At 39.2% G+C, this 21,323-nt stretch overlaps 1 protein-coding gene across 4 annotated transcripts in view; it reads left to right on the top strand.

The window, feature by feature from the left end:
* DACH2 (dachshund family transcription factor 2) overlaps positions 1-21,323 on the top strand; it is a 264,018-nt gene that overhangs the window by 79,790 nt on the left and 162,905 nt on the right. Inside the window, exon 1 of one of the 4 annotated variants that reach the window (XM_042824973.1) lies at positions 3,110-3,137. The exons of the other annotated variants lie outside the window; for them this stretch is intronic. Within the exon in view, the coding sequence (XP_042680907.1) occupies positions 3,112-3,137 (26 nt within the window). The 5' untranslated portion in view covers positions 3,110-3,111. Of the gene's footprint in view, positions 1-3,109; positions 3,138-21,323 lie in introns of those variants that run through there. 4 annotated transcript variants of the gene reach the window in all.

The raw sequence follows: 21,323 nt of genomic DNA, 5'->3' as shown, positions 1-21,323 counted from the left end.
AAGAAGAACCTGAATCCTATTGAAGAGTAGAAGATGGAGAAAGAGTTACCTATTTTTTTCTGGAACCAGTAAAGCCTGCTTGCAAATCTTGTTTTAATGAGGATGTTGTGAAAAATGTACTGCTTTTAAAAAATTGATTAATTCAACTAAAATGAAAAGTGTTAAGAAACATACGTGAAGACAAAAGTAAAATTGGTGATGTTGCTGATGTGATAAAATCAGAAAATTGAAGAATAAATTTAGTGATTCTCTACACTATTTAAGTAAGAGTAAACTCAGGGGAAGGAAAAATCAAGTAATGCAGTTAAAGAAATAGTGAGCTACTGGGTGATGAGTGGCTGTAGAGGGTGAAAAGGAATATCATTAGATGTGACAGGATTTGGAAGCGAGTTTGAAGCTTTTTGAAAAGTAGAAACTGCTGTCAGTCCCAACTGTTGTGTTTGTAGAGCAACTTACTCGGCATAAAACGGATTTTGAATAACTCTAATAGTGAGAGAACTGCCCCTGCTAGGAGGTTAACATTGCAGAGAATTAATCTTTAAATGTCTTAAACCACTGGAGATGTAGATGCTAAATGCCATGAGAGTAGGTTTCTGTTGTATTGCAGAGAGCTGGGCAGGCAGTGTAGAGAGGTATAATCTTAGTAGGACTTGCTTGTTTTCAGATGTCACATTTGTTCATTAATGTGTCATGCATCAGACAGTTTGGAGTGTATTAATACATCTTAGTTATACTTCTCCTGTAATACAGAAGAAGGAGGATGCTAGACAGTGTTACCAGGGTTGCATATTAAAATGTCTCCATTCTTGCTGCCGAAGGAAGTACTACTTGAAGGATGTATTTCCGTGTATATATACATATATATGTATATGTATACATACATATGAGGGCTGCTCTGAAAGTAAAGCTTCCCATTTTATTATGTCAGCCCATGACGTCAGATACAGACATTGGTGGGATGGCTGCAGCAGTCAGACCTTCCCACTGGTATCCCATGACATTTTGTTGCTGTGTGACAGCAGCAGTGGGGCAGTCTGACAGAATGGTGTCTGACATGGAAGTGCACCACAGAGCAGAGGTGTGTCATTGAATTCCTCTGTGCAGGAAAAAATGGCACCCATTGACATTCATTGACTCTTGCTATAAACATTTATGGAGACCAAGCAGTGGATGTAGCAGTGTGAGCCAGGGGGTGGTGTGTTTCAGCAGTGGTGACAGTGGGTCACCTCCACTGGTGTGGATGTGTCTCAGTGTGGCCTGCAGGCACTTATTCGTCACTGGTGAAAACGCATAGCTCATGGTGCATTGAAAAGTAGTGTTTTGTAGCTGAGAATTGGCTCTTTCAAACGGTGTTATTGTGCTCTTCATTTCTGTTGTAATTACTGTGGAGATAAGTAGGAGGCATTACTTTCAGAGTGACATGCATATATGTTTTTTTTTTTTTTTTTAAAAAGACCTGTTTGTTTACCTGTCATAGCAGCATTTGTCAAATATTCCAAAATGAATCATTTTGGTAGGGCTCTGGAATACATTGGTGCAGATCTTCTGTGTGAGAAATGATCGTTTTGCTTTTTCCAAAGGAATCTTTACCTGCTCTTCCTTTGGTATATTCTTGCTTGTATGGGGTGAGCAGTGGGGAGTGACAACAGCTCTTATTTTGAGGGTGAGTTTTGGTGAAAGAATTGCAAGTTTTTGTGTGTTTTTCTGTGTCAGCTTTATTTAGTAACAATTTTTATCTTCTCTTTTGGGCTAGAGAAAGTGCCATCAATTCAAAAAAGAGATTGAAATATTTTTCCTTCTGAATAGCATAACAAATGTTTTGGAAACTGAAATTTGAAATGTCTGATGCCTAATAGTGCAGTGTTCTTCAAAGTAGGACATTCTTTGCATGCTTAGCACTGACGATTTCTTCTCTAGTTTCTTTGCCATGAGATACAAGCACTGCTGACTTTTACCACACAAAGCTTACTGTCGCTGTGGTTCTTTCTGTTTTTTCCCAAATTAGGACAGGTTATTCCTTCGAGGTGAAGGACATCTCATTCGTAATTACTCATTCTTTAAGGAAAAAAAAAAGCATTCCAGATGCAATCAGATGGGAATACTGCTATGCTATCAGGCATATTTGTTAATAAGATAGTAACGTAAGTAGTTAACATAACAGAAGTTGATTTGACCTGGTGATACGGATTTATACAGGGTAAACAAAGCCTGTTATCTGAGATTTTATTTATAAGGGTCTGCTCAAGTGATCCGAGACCCCCCCACCACCTTGTTTGCCTGTCCTGCCCTAGACCTCAGCACATAATCTCACTGTACCGCTGCCCTTTTGACATGCGATTGCCCTTTCCATCAGCGTCTATCCAAAAGCATATTTGTCTAAAAAGGAAACAATTAAATTCCAATCTCATACAGAAAACCTTTACTTTTCAAAGAAAACATATGAAAGAAGTCTCAGAGTCATACATGACAGGCAACCCTCACTGAATAAGAACCATAAGTCATTAAATTGAATTCACTTACTGCCAAAGTAGACACCAAGTCAACGATCTCTGTATTTTGCCTGTTTATATAAGTAATGTTATATGCCTTGGTTTTTATTTATTATTTTTCTGTTAAATCCTGTAGTAAGAATACATTGTAATATGTGGTAAGTACCATTAACATGCAACAGAAATGACAAGTATGATGGGTAAATTAATACAGAAGTATTTCAGGTGTGGAGTCATCTACTCTCAGTAACAAATTACGGTAGGCTACAGAGACTGAATTCTATGAAGATGACAGACATTGAGGGCATCTTTTGCACTTTTCCAGTGTTGCAGAGGGCTCTCAAGTCACCGGGACAGTCCAACTTGTGGATCAGGCTGTCAGCCCCTCTGTTCCATCCATATTTAAAGCCATTGGAAGTCTTATGGCCTTCATGCTGAACAAAGTTACCAGGTGTTTTGTAATGCTTTTGAACCAATGTAATTTGTGTTTAAAGGGCTAATGGTTATTAACAGTTGTTTTATCTTTAATGTTTATCTGGTAAGTAGGTAACAATTGTGCATTTTCTTCCTTAGTTTGTTATTAAAAAATGAAGATGTTTCTAATTTTACCTGTGGAAGAAGAATGTGGGCTGAGTGGCCACTGATCAGGTAATGCACTTTGTCTTGTATTCCCACCTGAGCTTAAGAGTCTGCGGCACAAAATGAGGCATGAGCCTAGAGGATGTCTGTGGGTCTTCATTGCAATCCACATTCTGAACAGTACCAAGTTGAAAGCCAATGCAGACAGATTTTATTCCTTTAGCTTTTTTGGCAAAGGCCTGTTTTTATCAGTGAACTTATGAACATAATTCCTACCTGACAGAACTTGAAACAGTGCAGTTTTTCATTAATTAAATTTCCCACAGCTACTGTTTAAGATAGAAATGACTGAAATGACATTTCAGAGTATGTGATGTGTCAGTGACATTTCCCTGGATGCCACTTCACCGCAGGTGGAATTCCCAGGAATTATTGCAGCGCTCTTATTGATGTGGCTAGCTGAATCCCAGCTCAGCCTGATTTTTTTGTTAGGCCTCCGAGTATGTGGGCTTGATTGGTTACGTACTCACCGTGTTTGAGAAACTCTAGGCAGTATCTAACTGCTAACAAGGCTTTTTCTGTCTAGTTGGTTTTGTTTTACTAGTGGTGCATCTTGAATCCTTTATAGCTAATGGACTTGTAAGGTATTGTTACTGCTAAGATAGCGACTGTTTCATCTGGTCTGGTTGCCCAACTCAGTACTGAGAAGCCTTCTGACTCTTGGGCTGAGAAATCACCAAGCGCTGGTATAAAGGGAAACTCCTGTGACTAACTTCACTGATAGCTTAACTGGCCTTGCCACGTGATGCATAATTTTGCCCTTCAGTGGCATTCTTTCCAAGACCTGCATAGGCTGAGAAATGTCTGTGTGCGCAGACTGTAAGGGTAAAAAGAGGTTCAGTTGCACTTCTGTTTGACAGTTAAAAGGACAAAAAGGACTGTAAATGCTTTCCTGTTTGATATTTAAAGCTAAAACAAATTCAGCTAAGTGAATTAAACAAATTGGTCTTAACAACAAGATTAATATTTTTTTTGAGCTGCCTTACTGATGTCTTAATGGAGATTTTATTATGTAATGTTAAGGATGGCATTGAATTATATATTTCTTTGTTACCATCTATCACCTACAGATTTAATTAACCTACTAGATTCATGTAGGTTTTTATTCTTCTTACAGAATCAGCTCTTCTACTCCCTGTGTGTCTTTGACAGCTGAGTTGTTGCTGGCAAACGAAAAAGTTTGCATGTTCTGACCGACTGAATGTCCCTACAAATAGAAATGCATTTTGCTAGTAATAGCTTCTACGAAACAATACTAAACATTGGTGTAGTACATAAGCCTTTTACCACCCTTGAAAACCCAGCTTGAACCTTGAGCTAGTCATTTACATGATGTTTCCTTGGGATTACCTACATTCTTGTCCACTCTGACCTTGTAATTTTGCTCACAGTTGGAAATGTAATGCAGAGTGACTAAGATAATGTTGTTTACACAGACTTTAAGTGGAGTGACATTATAGTCAAGCAAGTGTCACATCACCCAAAGTGAAGGAAGACTTAATTACCATAATCCTGTGAATACTAAAATTCCTTAGCCATGTGTAGCATAATAATGTAATGCTCTGCATGTTGCATTTAATAATGTGAAGGTACTGTATTAACTCTCTGGAGAGATTCTATAGTCAATGTACATCCTTGGTGCATTCCATCGCTCACAGTATACCATCTTCCATTAAACATGCAGCTTGCCAGGCAGAACAGACATAAAGTGACTGGACTAGCATCTCTGTTAATCTGGTCAGTATTTGGTTCTGAGGTTTTGTAGAGGTGATGCAGTCTGTATTTTATTAAATAACAGGAACAGTAAGGATAAGATTGTAATAAAAAACGTATTGTGTGTTAGCAAACATATTGTTAAATGGACAGAAATGTTAAGTACTGCAAGACTTGAACAACTTCTACCTTAAGTAGTCAAATGAGCCCACCTTTCTGTCAACACTGAATGCAGCAGCTTTATGCATTCAACAGGAACGAGAAGCAAGCTTGTGAATGAGTATGCAAACATAAAAGGCCAATCATGAGCAATTATCATAATCGTTTTATATAAATGGAGTGATTATTGTTAATACACATTGCTCTTATCCCACCAGCGCTTAGTAGTGCACAACGTATTGCATGTCTTAAACACATATTTCTTAAGAATCAGACTACTTAGCGGCTGGAAGGCAAAACCAGCTATGACCAAGCCCATGTACAGTCAGTAGCTGTTTGCCTTTTATTACTTGAGAGCCCAGGGCTCTTCAGAACCTGCCTGGATCACAGTCTTGTTGCCCAGGCTGTACAGTTCTGTGGTCAATGGCTGACAATAGTAGATGGCTTCAAAAATGCAGATGAATAGTCCATTTTTTCTTGTTATTGTTTGAAAGATGAGTTTGAATTAGCATTTTAAGGAGACTAGCAGGTAGAACAGTCAATTCTGGGGGGGGGATTATGTGTTCTCATGTATGAACTGCATTTTTAGATAGCAGTTGGTGTATAGTTTGAAGTTCAGTTTTGATAGGACTGGAAAGCTGTATGAGTGTACAAGTAAAGATGAAAAAACTGGACGTGAAGTCATGTGGACTACTAGTGTAAGATAGAATATAGACAAGTGGAAGCACTGAAGTATGGACTGTAGAGTTGGTGTTGGTTTGCACTAATGCAAATGCTAATGCTCTGAGTTTGCCATTACTTACGCTAGCATGTTGCCTAAGCATACTTGCACTCGCTGCCTCTTGGCTCTCTTATTAGAATATGATGCTTTGGAACTGTCGCTTGAATATGTGAAACAGGACTAAAAAGCTGTGGATGGCAGAAGCAGCGTTTCATTAAAAACTGCTGTGATGTAAACTAATATTCCAGCCCATGCATTGTTCAGCAAGCATTCTGATCAGCAGCAGCACAGATCAGTGCACGGGTGAGTTTTCTTTGCTTCAAGCTGACCATGTTTCCCTTTGAAATAAGGGCCTGGAGCTTTGCCTTGGCACGGTGGAAGCGCAGAAGTGCTGCTGTGCACGGCCATCGAGTGGGCGCGGATGGCTGGTGGCACCTGGGAGCGCAGGCTGCCGGCTGCACTGGGGCCCCTGGAGCACGGAGGCCGCAGCTGCACGGCAGGTGGAAGTGCTCCGGCGCTCCCTCTTGTCGAGTCCCCCCAGAGCCACTGAAGGGTTTTAACTTAGTTGGATGTATAATTCTCATTGATTAACAGGAGTTCTGGGAAGGAACACTTTTGTAAAACTGATGATAGGGAGGAGCTGCCTGGGGCAGAGGCTGTCAGATGATCTCCTTTGTGGCTCAGATAGTGCAAATATTACTGAGGAAACAAAAACTCCTTTCCTCTCACTGAATTCCATGGAGCAGCAGCACTCAAACGCAAAACTGTTCAGATTGCTAGAGAGGAATTTTACAGGTCCTGTCTTTTTTGCTATTTCAGACATTTTTGAGTATGCAAACTTAGAGTACTGTTATATGGACCAAAAAGGTCAGGGAATGTTCCTAACATCCAGTCTTGCATTTCAGGATTTCTTAAGCAGGTTTCTTTCTCTAGGGTGCAACAAGTTCTGGCTTCACTTGAGACTTCATTTTCTGCCTTGTTGTTAGGGACTACAAAGAATGGAAAAGGATCATTTTGGGAACCATGGATGCTCATCATGAAGCTCTGGGGAATGAGTGGTGCTTGGAATTCTGTAAATGCTATCTTGAAACTCGTGCGTGCACACACAAAGCGTGGATGCATACACATACATGAGTAGTTCTGTTCAGTTGTAGGGACCACAACGGGGTCTTATCTCAAGTACTCAGTAAATCTTGATGGGAAGTGCAGCATCAGAGGCCAGTGAAGTGTCATCACTTGGGCCCATTTGCAAGAGAAAGGCACAGTATTTTTGCTTCAGCAATCACAGCTGTTTAAAAAGCCCACTTTTAAGAAAAAAGGGAACCATGTGTAACTTATTGCTTGGCAGCCACACGTGGGTAGATTGGCCACGTCCTGTGCACAGAGCCTGCACTGGGCCTGTGTGTGGGGCTGCGTTAGCAGCCCTCGAAAATTCTTCCAACTGCAAAACTAATTAGTGAAATTAAGTTGAAAATGCTGTAAACAAGTGAAGTTATTATTCATTCTGCACGGCACTACAAATGTGGGAGGACATGTTAAATGATAAATTAGGCATGAACTGCTTTAATCTGTAAGCTGAACATGCCAGCGAAGGGCCTGCATTTGTAATTAGTGTTTGGGGCCGCAGGAGAGTGGTGCCTCTTTTAGAATGGTGACAGGGAATTGATCAGTTTAGGTTGCTGTGGCAACCAGGAGCCCTGCTTGCATTTGCCGCCATTCTGCTATTATGCCATCCCCGTGTTCAGAAATATATTTATGAACTGTAAAGATAAACTACTCAATAATGCAAAAGAGGCTGCGATGCTCAAATGCCAAAGTGACGGGGCCAAGAGAATGCCTGACTACCCGATAACAAGCTTAAGTGTTCTATGGTTGTCATGACATTTCTTTTACAAAGCAAATGATGTCTGCAGAAAAAATCTTAAAATTAGCCGAAAATGCAAATCTCTTTATGAGGCTGTCACCTCCATAATAACAGACAATAATTGATGATTTATGAGATGCCACCATAGCAACCAACTCCTTCGGCACCCCTTGGCTTATCGTACACAATAGACTTGGGCTCCTGTGAAAAAGTTTCTGATGCAAAGCTCAGGAGGCCTGCTAGCATCGTGCTCCGTTCGTTCTTACAAAGGAGATTCACAAGCATTGCGGGGATTTTTACAGTCATCAGGCAGTTTAAATGGCTGAAGTATTGTCAGTAAACACTAATTTGTGGCTCAAGTGACAGTGGTTTCAATCAAAACCTTTTTGAGCAACTAGATAGTTTTTATTCACTGTTCAAGTTGGAGTGGAGACTGTGACACTGAGTCTGGGCTGTTTAGCTGACTGTTCCATATCTTTTGTGTAATGTTTACACTTAAAAACATCAGTAATATAAATCAGCCTGGGTTTTTTTGCATATTGGTGTCTTAGCTAAACAGAATATTGTCAGATAAATGATGTTTTGTTGGCTTGTAATTTCAATAACTACAAAAGAAAAGCTTTTGTTTATGAATAATATGTATTTTGATACCTGATGGTTGGGTACATCTGTGTTCTTCATGAGGAACCAATCCGTTAAAAAAAAAACAACTTTTAGTCTTTCCTACTGTCAATCAGAAAAGACAGTAGAGCTCTACTTATTAGCAAGTTAGGTTCAAGAGAGTTGGGATCTGTAGTCTTGTTTAATAGTACTAAGGAGCGACAAGTTAACTTTTATCAATTTTTTTATTTTCAAAGGCCATGTTTGCTCTTTTACAGGTAAACTGAGGTATAAAAAGCTTCATACCACAGTTCTGCCTAACTTTGCCACAGGTCTTTTACTTTTGTACCTAAAGGGTTCAATTTAATGCTGAGGGAAGAAAAAAAGTGACGTTAGCAACTTCTTATTTTTGTCTTCATAGTTCATTCTCCTCCAATCCCTTCATTAAATAGCTTCCCTTTTTTATTTCAGGTCATTAAAATTTGAAAAAAAAAAAAAAAAAAAATGTAGTTGGAAAAGAAGTCCAGTGATTAGAAGAAAGACTTTTAGACTTAAGATGTTAATTCTCAGCCTACATCCCAAGATTCTTACTGAGACAATGGTTCCGAAAAAGTAACAGAAACTTGTTTGAATTATGACTTCATGATTTTTCCATTCTTTTCTCACTTAGTCAGGTAGTCACTTGGAGCTCAGTTCCAGAACATGGTTTCTGGTAGAATGTAGTCTCTCAGTAACTTTGCCTTGTATATAGAGAATAAAGAATAAATAGATGGAAACCCTTCACGTTGTTACCAGTTGTATCTAGGCATTTTTTCCCTTATTCACATTTTGATGTATTTTTCTAGTGTGTAATTTAACTTGTTTCTTGTCATACAGCTTTCTATGAAATAGTTTCCATAGGAGTATTTAAATAGTAATTTTGCGTATGTGAGGGGGAAAAAATGGATATATCCTTAAGTTTTTTTTTGTTTTTTTTCTTGGCAGCTTTGTCTTCCTTGCAGCCCTTCCTTCTAACTAAGGAACTTTCATTGTCAGCCTTTGTTACAAAGCAATAGACAGCAGGGGAAAAAAAAACCAAACCAACAATCAACCACATCATAGCATCTACATTTTTATGGATAGTTTGGTCTAAATACTGTAAAGAAAATTCAGAGGGTTAAAAGGGAAGTAATAAATGCTGTTATTTACTGAGCACAGTACAAAATGGTTACTTCTGTTGCTGGACACTTTAAAATAAAAAACAAAGCAGACCTGTTCTTCATGTTCTCGTGTTGCTCTGGTACTGATGTAGTTTCAGAAGGTATCTTTTGTGTCCCTCTGAAATTGCATGCTGTGCTTAAGGTGTGCTCATTAGCATTTTACAAGCTTGTGTCTAGCAAGTGTAGAAATACAGTAAAAACTTTGCAGTGCATTGACTTGAAGTCCATTTGAAGTTGATAAATACCAGCTGTTCAAATAGAAAATTAAACAAAAGCAACTCAAAACTTACTCAGAAGTAAACAGGTGAACAGTATGTAAGACAAAGCAGTTCCCCAAAGGCATTTTTAGTACATGGTCATTATTTAACTCCTGACTGAAAATAAACAATGCTGACAGAGTGTGTGTTGGGGGGCTATGATATATGAACAGTGTCAGTACTGTAGGCTGATAACCTATAGCTTGACATTCTTATCTATAAACTTTGACAGATACATCAGTTTGTTATTGTCACTTCATTAACTTGCTTCTGATAGCAAAAGATAATCTTTCTCAAAGTCTAGCTCAGCTAATACTTCACTACGTAAAACATTTGGAGAAGCGTGAAGATTGTTTTCCCCTCCAAAGGAAAATCTTTGAGTTCGTTACATACTGAGGTAGTATTTCACAATATGGAATGGAGTTGTTTGCATATCAGCAACAGACAATAAACTGTTTTGTCATGTTGTTTGTGCCAGGAACGTCTCATTAGGCTCTCTTAAAAGTATATACAGCCAGGGAATGCAGTTGTGGCTGCTTGATCTGAACGCTTGCTTAATAAATTAATATTTTGGTCTTGTGATTTTTTAATTGGAAAATAACAGCTGTTCCTACTTGGAACTGTCTACTCTGTCTTCTGGCAGTTTGCAGCAGAGCTGCAGTAAGGACTTCCCAGGGTTTCCTGCTTGTTCTGTTCCACCACCGCTGTCCTGTCGCTGCCACAAGGGTGAGAGGGGATGGAGCTGGTGCAGCAGCAGTATCACAGGATGTACAAAAGCTCTTCTGACTGACTTTTTTAAAACTTCTCTGTTTACTTCACAGTATTAGTGTGAATTATACTACCAAATGAATGTTTTTTTCATGTTCTCTGAAATGATTCTTTAATACTTGGATCTGAAACTTAATCTGACATCTGTTGCATCACGTCTTGCCAGACTTCAGCTTAAGTCCTTGCCCATCCACGTTATGCTTAATGATGTGTTATATTTTCAAGACTGCATGGCTATGTCAGCCTTTCAGTGAAGGAGCTATGAAATGACTCTTTAAGTGCTCACACATTCACTCCTTTGGGCAGTGCTGAAGGGCCATAACGCGACACAGGATTCAAGTCTAATAGCAACCTGAACCTTACCTAGCTTTGGGATGCTTGTGTTGTCTCTGTGGTGGTTTGAAATATCAGCTGTGTGTCTGTCTGTAATTCCTTGAGGTTTTTTCAAACGTAGACCGAATTCCTCAAACTGCTGGAAGTCCGTGGCCAGCATCACCCACAGTGGTCATGCAGATCCTGGAGTGGCCTCGCCTGCAGTCTGGGCTGATGGCACCTGTGGCTGTGCTTTCCACTGGTATTGGCTGCAACGAAAATATCTGAGCTGTGATTGTCTACAGAGACCGCCTGAGCGCAGTTTCACGTGCGTGTTTTCTCCCTGGGCCTGGTTTATTTGTCCCTGCTCACAACCAGGTCTGTGTCTGTTGCTTTCAGGGAAGCATAAGCGATATCAGTGAAAAATCTTTCAGTGTAACATTTGACATCTCTTCTAAATAGGAGCTAAATGTTCTTATTTTAACCAAATGCAATCTTAGTATGGCCTAAAAATGTAAATTAGTAGAGAAGAAGAGTAGCCCGGTTCACTGGCTGTAATGAAATACGAGGAAGGCAAACTCGTAATTCCATTTTAAGCAGGTAGAATTATGCAGTATATTGGTAACTGAGCAAAGTAGAATAAGAAAGATGGGAAAAAAAATACAACAATGGATATTAACATTGTCACGTATTTGTAGTCAGTACTTTTTTCTTGTATTTTCCAACAAAGGCTCGGACTCCATCTATATCTCTTGCTGCATCAGTTCTTTCACAGCTGCATTGCAGACATGCTGCCACACAATTTTTGGTATACCCTTGATGACTTTTACTACTTTATCACGGTGTCAGCTGCATGACAGCAGCAGTGTTCCTGGATCAATATTATATTATGTCATTTTAGGCTGTGAAAAAGAGCTGTGTAAAACTTTCAGATTTGTTTCTTTGGAAATGTACTACTGAAACTGAAAAGAGCCTGAAAATAATCGGAAGTAGTAGTGAATGAAAATGAAAAGGTGTGAATGAGAGATGTATAATGGTATAGGAAAATAAGAAGGGGTTCAGTCTTTGAGGTGCAAGGGGAGAAAAGATAATAGTGCTTTGAAATCTTGATTTAACCATAGCGTTTAGAGATCTTTAACACAATGTATGTAAGGTTATTGTACCTCTGAATGCACTGTGCTTTCAGTTAAAGTAATATGCCCAGTCCATTACCGGTTAATTGTGCTAGAAACAGAAAGTTTATCCCAACACAATTATTGGAACTCTCCTATTCATGTTGTTCAGGAGCTGCTCATTTGTTGTGCTGTTTTGTTTTTTTTCCCTGTACAACTTCTTAACAAATACAGCTGGTAATACTAGAGGTGGCTAAGTGTGTTCACTTACCTTATGAAGTTCTTGAAGCATATGCTCAGATATTAAGTTGCTGACATAATCACAAAGAATTTTAAATTAGAATCAGAAGGGAATGGCAAAAAAAAATTGAACGTTAATACAGATAGCATCAATGAGTCAAGCATTTCATAATACTTGACAAAAATTGAACCAATAAACAACTGGCTGTGACATCCTGAGAGATCTGGACAGTCTCTAGAAGTGGCCCAGGTGAACCTCTTGAGGTTCAACAAATCTGAGTGCAAGGTCTTGCACCTGAGTCGTGGCAGTACTCACTATCGATACAAGCTGGGGATGTATGGATGGAGCACAGCCCTGCTGAAAAGGACCAGGGGTGCTGGTGAATGGCAAGTTGGACATGAGCAAGCACTGTGTCTTGACAGCCCAGAAAGCCAACCATATCCTGGCTGCATCCAAAGCAGTGTCGCCAGCAGGTTGAGGGAGGGGGATCCTCCCCCTCTGCTCTGGTGAGACCTCATCTGGGGTTCTGGTGTCCAGGTGTGGAGTCCTCTGTTCAGGAGAGGTGTGGACCTGTTGGAGTGCATGCAGAGGAGTGCCACCCACTGGTGGAGCAGTAGGTTCGATGTAGAGAAGTTGGATTAGGTGACTTTAGGAGGAAGTTTTTTGCTCAGAGGGTGGTGACGCACTGGAACAGGTTGCCCAAGGAGGCTGTGGATGCCCCATCCCTGGAGGCATTCAAGGCCTGGCTGAATGGAGCTCTGGGCAGCCTGGTCTGGTGGTTGGTGACTCTGCACGTAGCAGGGGGGTTGAAACTGGATGATCATTGTGGTCCTTTTCAATCCAGGCCATTCTGTGATTCTATGAGTTCGAAGGATCCCTTCCAACTCAAACAATTTTATGATTTACAGAGTTAGAAATAGGTGATTATTGTTGTTGTGATTAAAGCTAGTAACAGAAACATGCCAATAGATCAGTTCCAGATTACCTTGAGTGTGTTCTAATCCAGGGAATGCTGGAATATAAATTAAACAGAAAAAACTGTGATGTATGATGATGACGTATGGTTACAAAAGATAGTTATTCAGGGCGTTTATACAGCTAGAATGTTACTGCAGAAATATTTCTGTAAACATTACAGGATACGGCTTTTTCAGAAAACAAAAGCAACTGAAAAGGAGCGACATTGCCTTACAAAACATGACGTGCTTTTGCTCAGGGGTCCAGCTACGAGGGCAGAAAATGAATATAAATCTATTTGCAGTTTAAAGGAGAGAGTAGTTGCAGTAGTAGGATAACATTCTGGGTTTGTACCCAAATGCTGCTCTTTGTTTAGATGTGATTAAAAGTGAATTCTCAGTAAACTTTTTTTGAAGTCGAGCTACTTAAGCTGTAGTCTGTGGGTAGTTTACCTGGTCTTTTGCCTTCCCGTGTGCAATTCCTATCAGTTACTGCAGGATTAAGATTTGACCTAAGGATTATAGCATGTGCACAGAATCTAGGGTGAGATTTGGATGAGTACTTCCTGTCTTACTTTCCTCCTTATGTTAGTTAATTTTTTTTAGCTTAAAATATTGCATTGCCCTGCTCAGAGTGAGATCTTGGACTGTTTCGCTTTGTTACACTAATTACATCCTGTGTTTAAAGTATAGTTTGTAGAAAATATAAAAAGAGGAGATACTCATTTTTGTTTTCCCGTCCTATTCCAAGGGCAAGTGAAAAAGGATGATGCTTGTTAACAAAAGAAAGGGACTGATTTTAAGGGCTGCAAATCAATCCGTGGGATGGGATTTGAAGCGCTGTCAGTGGAAGGAAAGTGTTTATAATAACTAAAATCCCACGTGCTCATAATTGTGCACATAGCATCTAATTATGCCAATTTCCCTGTAGAGAAGAAAGATAATGATTCTGAAACCTTGTTGGTTTTTTTTGGTTGTTTTTTTTTTTTTCTTTTTTTTTTAAACATGCTTTTATTAAAAAGGAAAAGGAAATCTGGTCTTTGCAGTAGTTTCTACTCTTCCTCGTGTGGGAACTTCAGATAAAATAATGGCTTCCTTTACACGGTTTGTACATCATTACAAGTTGCCGTGCTGCATTCTGTTTCACACAGGCTTGCTGGAAAGCATGACATTTTCTCAGGATATATTTGGATAACTTCTTGATGTATCTCCCAGAAACTAAGTTGGTGTGCTCTGGAAATGTACACGCTTCCATTTCCCCCCCTTTTTTTCCCCCCCTTTTCCCCCCCCCCTTTTCTTTTCCTTCTTTGCCAGCTAGGAATACATATTCTAGATCTAATTTTCTGTAGAGTTGCATGCATTTGCCAAAGGTTTCCAAATCTAATTTAAGGAAAAATTAATTCCTCAATACTTAGAACAGGAGAACCAATGTTCTCTAAAAAACAGGTATCTGATGAATAATATGTATTGTATTTTATGCAATCTGAAGAGTGGTGTCTCAATTCCTGCTGCTCAGTCCTGTGCAAATTACAATATTCTAGATTTTCATATTCTGCTGAAAACATTGAATTCATGCCATGCTGTTGTTAAAATATTGTTACAGCCTTTTATACAAAATGACCACTCTGCCAACCACAGATAGGTAGCAGGCAGACAGTGAGAAACATTTGTTGTATTTTCAAAATTGGTTTGCAGTGGTCAGCTCCAGTAGAAGGTAGTTCACAAGGAACCACAAACATTTCAATTTTCTCTCTCCAAATGGTAATTTTCGTAATAAAAAGTGAATTTTAATGACCAGGGAAAACTCATTTGAAACAAAGAAAGCCGTCTGTTAGTTTTATTTTGATTGACAAGCGTGCCAGGGATAAACTGTTGGCTGACACCAGAACGTGCCTCATCAGAGCAGTCTACAATGTCCCCAAAGTCAGCCGAAACGTTAAGTAACATAGAGCATCAGGATCTTGGAACGGTTTGAGCGACAGGAAACAAACTGTTTTTTGTTTTTCATTTGGTTTGTTTGTAGGTACAGAAAAGGAATCTGGTGAGTGTTTACATCTTCCCATGACATTTTGCACTAGCAGTGTTGCAAACAGATTACAGAGCAGAATATTAAATAAATACCACAAAAGGAACTCCTGGTTTTCAGTTTCCCCTGTGCTGAATGACAGTAATCCTCTCTGACAAAAGAGGGTTATTGCCATTAGTTAATCCTTTTATGTAGTTCCCTCAACAGCCTGTAACACACGTTGATAAAGACTGGGAAAATGAAAAATGTCAAATTAAGAGACCACTCAGATCATCTTGACCATAAGGGCATAGCAGAAGTAACACAGATCTGGCTATCTGCACCTGCAGAGTATTTAATGTCTGGATTTAATGTCTGGATCTCAACTGAAATGATGCGTTTGGGCTGCACGATGCACGCAGTTGTTAGAATTCCCTGCTGGCTGCTCTTTGTCCGATGAAGTGATGATTTCAGTCACCTTCTGCGTATGCATTGTGTGTATCAGCTTGAATGCAGAAAGGTAACAACATAAAGAAACATGTTTAGGCTATTTCTCATATGCTAAGCCTTTGTGGGGCACGTTAGGGGAAATCTGCAGTGTGTACAAAATTTTAGCTGAACTGTGGGTGTGAAAAAAGAGCTTTGAATAGTGTTCACATGTTACGTTTTGTCACGTCCTCGCAGTCATACTGAAGTTGTAGATCATGGGTGAGACAATTGCTTTTTTAAACTTAGTTTTAAAGAAGCATTCACAGATAGATTGGCAAAGTTGGGGCTTGTTGTGAAACAGTTAATCAATCTTGAATTAATTTACAGTTATAAAAGGAGAGTTCTTGTCTATTCGGGCGGAAAGCTTGTTTCAGGAGCCTCGTCTTCCACTGCTGCCTTCAACTTGCAGCTAATACTTCATTCAGATGAGTACCATTGCTGTTAATCATCTTCGTTACCATAACGAGGAGAAGGCAGCTGCTTTTTTTGATCTACCACTGCTGATTTACAACAGTACTTCCCGATAGTCACTTCACATGAGGATGGTTTTAAGCATCTCTGCTATGACTGTTATACAGAGAGAGAAGTTCTAATCCCATCTGGTGAGGCTGAGGGTGTTCCTTTGCTTACGTTATGACTTTTTAAACTTCATTAAAATTGGAGTGATTTGAAAGTGCTTTCTCTGTTTCAGAGACTGTGAGAATTTTTTAAAAATGTGCAAATTTGAATGAAGTGTCAGCAGAACAGAAGTATGAGCTCACCGTTAGTGCAGGAGAGACTCATTTCTCTTTCTGTTTTAATGTATTTCAGTGCTCTTCAATAAGGAAGTACAGGGGTGGCAGGAGAGACTCAGGTGTTGAGTTCTCATGTCATTTTTTCATATCCTTATCCATCAATTCTTCTTTGGTAGCCAGTATTTTTCCAACTAATTTTCAATAATCTTAAGCTATAAAGAATTTTTTTTTAAATAATTGCTTACTGTTCTCAATATAGAAGCTGAACATTAAAAACACGTTCAGTTTTGAACGTATGTAAATAACCTTTAAGAATATTTGTGAATATTTGGAATGATCATTTCCAAATGGGATGTGTCTTATGGCATCCTGTGTAATGGCATCTGGAGTAATCCACTTGGGAGCTCTTTGGGCTTTCCAGTAGGAAAAGTGTCTCAGCGCTGTTCTTGTGGTTTGTTCTGTTTCCCAAGAAGCGTGCATCTTGGTAAGAGAGGCAGTTCTTTTCTAGTAATCTAACCTATCTAGTGTCAAGCTGCATTTTTTCACAATACAAGACTTTTAATCACTCTTTAAATAAGCCTATACTCAATACCTGTGGCTCATAGTGCTGCTGCTTGGAGTACAGCTAGCCATTTATTTCTAGTCATAGCAATTGAAATCCGATATTTTTTCATTTACCACTCAGTAATGTATTTGACAGATGTCTTGAATAACTGAGTGAATTGCTGTCTTTAAACTCATAGCTTTTTTTTTTTTTTTTTTTTTGAGTTCACAGCAGCTAGGAACATCTAGGATAATACAGCAGTTATAATAGCTACAGATTAATGTTGTTGAGATGCTGCTTACTGTTGTGGTTATTGCTGCAGTTAGATTAAAAAAACAATAATTCAAATTGATGCTGAATGAACTGTTACTGTGAGTAAGATCAGTAAGTGGAAAAGTCAGCCTCGTAGTGCTCCCTTTACAAAGAGAGCTGCTCTGGGAGCTGGGGACCCATCTGAGGTGCCTGCTTACATCAGTCACTGCAGCCGGTTTGCTGCATAGCGCTCTGAGCAGAAGCCACGTGCCTCTCACTTGTTTGAATGCAGCACAAGTGTCAAGGTGCTGTTCTCCATAAGGTCTGCAGAGTAAACTCAGGGTCTGCACATGGCAAAATCTTAACAATAATGTAAATTCAGCAGCACGGTCCAGTGTCCAGATAGATGTAGAAGTGTGCTGTGTATTTTATATGAATGCTGTTTGTATCAGAGGTTTAAAGGAGGAGAAAAATGGTATAGCAGAAGACCTTCCAAGTAACTGTGCTATGTTCATGGAAATTACTCTTGTAGGATAGTGAGAGATTGATTTGCTAGGGCTTGTTAGAGAGTTGCCTCATAGCATTGCACCTACATCTGCTTTCTTTTGGTCGCAGATACTGTGTAGCAAATGAAATATGATTTCTAGTCCTTTTTCTGGCATTTTGTTGCCTGAGTAATACTTGTTTATCTTGAATTATTTGCCTAAACTGTGGATTCATCCCTGCTTTTGACCTTTATTCAGATGGGGCGACAACAGGAAGGTGACAGAAGCCCTTCTGTGGGGGAAGATGCAAAATCAGACCTGCAGCTCTGGCATGTCTGAGCTAAGTAAGCACCTGACAGTAAGTAAGGGCTTTCTGTAAGAAGTAGCTCCTGCTGTTCTCTTGATTGCCAAAATTAGAGCTCTCAGGGAGAAGAGCTTTTGTCTTATTAAATTTTTTTTCTGAAGCATTGTTGCATCCTTCAAGTTATAGAAGACTAAACAGTAAAATGGAGAAAAGCTTTCTGTTTGCTTCCTAACTGGGGTTTCATTGCAAGCTGAACTGCTGCAAAGTAGCAGACAAAAGTGGCTTTGGAAATAACTGAAAAGTGTGATAAATGATGAATTTTGGAATTAGATCAATTAGTGGTGGGAAACTGTGCAGATCAAACAATTTGGATCATCAAACTTTGATTGTTGTTAGGAGCTATGCATGATGAAGGCCCAGCCCAGCAGTGAGAAACCACTGTCAGCCACTTTCAAATATTAATATCAGATGTTTAAGTCTGAAAGCTTACGTTTGTCTTTGCAATCATGTTGCGGGCCGCATTTAGCAGGTAGTTTTGCCTTGAGAACAGTTGATTTATCTAAAGAAGAGTGTTTAGTGGAAGTGAGTTACATGACTGCTCCTACAATTGAATTGCAGCTACAGCCTGTGAACAAAGCTTAGTTTTGGTGATAGGTGTAATAATATTAAGCAGTAAGGTAATCAAAAACTTTATTAATAGCATACAATACCAAGAAAAAGTGAAGTTGTGTTAGAATGCAGTGCTGAAGTCCTTCAGCAATAGGTAATGTGGGCAACATCAGACTTTTCCTACAGCCATGAAGTATCTTCCTTTCTTTTTTTTGCCACTTGAACAGCAGCTGGAACTGTAATTGGTAGCTGATACAAAGTTCGTAGTTTATTCTGATGAGGTTCTTTTCTGCGCTGTTCTCTTGGCTTGTTGCCACATCCTTTTCTGTGGAGCTCAGATGAGAATATGTTTTCTTAGTTTCTAAGGAAGTGGAGCAGGGACCGTTTTCAGTCAGCTTAAGCAACTCTGCACGTTGCTGTCAAATCATACAGGCTACTGAAATGGGGAGCTTCCAGCGTGCAAGATGGGTCTGCAAACTGTGTTACGTTGCAGTGTGAGTATTGTGGTCGTCTCATTTCTGGGATAAAGAAAACAGAAGCATTGAAGAACTATTTCTTGGAATCACTACATAGCCAGTTGCAGCACTCTGCATGACTTTTTATGCTTGGGTAACTAATCACAAAGGAAGTTAGCCCCCCCACCCCGACCCTCCTCCCCCGAAAAAAACCCAAACAGCAAAAAAAACCCAACCCAGTCAAAAAAAACCTGCACAAGTCTTAAAATTAGTTTCCTTTTAAAGATAAAAGTAAAAAGTAGTATTAATAGTTTGGTGTCTGTAGACTATGGAAGTCTGTGCACGATATTAAAATGATCAGATTTTGCAAAAATGTGGAGGTCATTTTTGCTCAAATAATGAGTTAAGAACATCAGTGGCTTTTGCCAGGCGTTGGTAGAGACAAACAGAACACACAAAATGGGACTGAGGTTCTCTTTTCCTTCAGGAAACTGCAGCTGATCTGTTCTCACAGTATTTTGCAGAGATGCAAATAAGTGAGTGCTGATGAAAGAGTACATTTTATTTTCTCACTTCATCTCCTGCCAGAAAAGCTTAATGGTATTTTAGACCTGATATTACACCTCAGAAAAGGGGTAATGCATCTTTAAAAGCTAAACTACATCTTCTTTACTTTTATCAAATTCTCTATAAATCTTTCATGACAGTTTATTTAACAAAGTGTCATTGAAACTGTATAGATGATTGATGTGACCCATGTAAGATCAACATGAAATGTTTGTAAATGTCAGCAAAATGTGACCATCTAGAAGCAAGTAAGGATGGTGTTGCTGGGAAAGTGAAAAACAAACAGAAAATGTTTATCTTATTTTTTACTTTCTGGGATAAAATTACAAATTCATAGAAGAAGTACTATATGATTTTTCTTCGTAGATCATGCCATGAAGGAAGGAAGATCAGAATTTGTCTTGACATTCTGTGATTTTACTACTGGTTTATTTCACTGTGGAAAATAGCTTCTCCTTCACCTTCATTAAAAACTGCAGTTTCATTTTTCAGAAGAATATTATTAATTTCTTATAAAAAGTAGTAAAAAACTGTCCAGAGTCTGTATTGCTTGTTTCAAACAGCTCCATTCATCAGAAGAGATGGAAACAAGTAGAAGTTCTGCTGACCTGCAGCCACTCAGGATAATGTGAACTGTGTGATACCAAATCTAATGGCATGTGTGTATTGTCACCTGAAGTTTCTCGAAGATATTAACCTGTTGAATTCATATCAATGCTACATTTTTTATTTTTGGTCTTATACAAATAGCTTTAAAATACGTGGATTCTTGGATTCTACTGTAACCCTTCTAAAGATGAAATTTTTGGGATCATCTTTTTTATATTCTCTATTACAACCAGATATTTTGCTGGAATCCAGTGTCTCAAGGAGACTTGTGACTTCTGACATTTCTGGGATCCTTTCAAATGCTGTGGGGCCTTGCATATGGTAGCTAGTGAGGCTTAGCAGCCTTTTCTCATCCTGTATGAAATTGCAGCTCTCTAGCATCATTATACTTCACACTTCATAGTTCTTCCTGAACTTTGGTGGGTATTTCAACACAGTATTCTGTGTCCTTAGCCAGTTTCCAACAAGAAATTTAATGCTACTTCTAAGAGGAAAAGAGGAGGTACTGCTTACATCAAACTAAAGACTTGAACTCTGGAAGAAAATACTTGTGTACCTTCCCAGAGGGAACAAAGAAAGTAAGAACAGAGGCACCAGGTGAGAGGAGCAGAGAAAAATTACCACGTAGGCAGATTCCATTTTTCTGATATACAGCTGGATAAGAAGATCTACAGTAGTTTAAGTAATTGCTTGAGAAATGGGGCATCTTGATAGAGACAAATTGAAGATGAAAGGCAAATGGGATTTATACAAGCGAATGTTGTCAGTGACCTGTGGGGAGAGGAAATGTTACATTCTTAGAAGTGCTTGGTGCATAAGCAGTACTTCTCAAGAACTTCAGGCTTGATTTGAGCAGTGTCCAAATACTATCTTGTCAGTGACACCTGCTGCTAATAGAGCTTGAGGAAGAGAATGTAAGAATGCAAAATAATGTTACCGTTCCTAGGTCTTTCTGAGCAATTGCATCCCTGTCAGTCCTCATCAGTTTTTTTGAGAGACGTTGCAGAATATTTTTGGTTGGTGGTATACATTTAGTGTGTGAGGTTCAGTTCTTAACCTGGTCTGAAATTGCGGGTGTCAAGATACTACTAAGCCATTTACAGACCTTGTTAGGAGTCAGTCATCGCTGGCTGTACAGTGTATTCAGCACAACAAGGTGAGCACTTGATCTTAACCCCAGAACCCCACATACTGAGTTTCTCTGGAAACAGTGCAGTCACTCCTCTTATACTGAAATGTT

The sequence above is a fragment of the Centrocercus urophasianus genome, unplaced genomic scaffold (genome assembly GCF_019232065.1).
Source record: "Centrocercus urophasianus isolate 14NV4802_14NV808 unplaced genomic scaffold, USGS_Curo_1.0 seq_24, whole genome shotgun sequence".
Classification (NCBI taxonomy): domain Eukaryota; kingdom Metazoa; phylum Chordata; class Aves; order Galliformes; family Phasianidae; genus Centrocercus; species Centrocercus urophasianus.
This window is presented reverse-complemented; position numbering and strand designations above follow the sequence as displayed.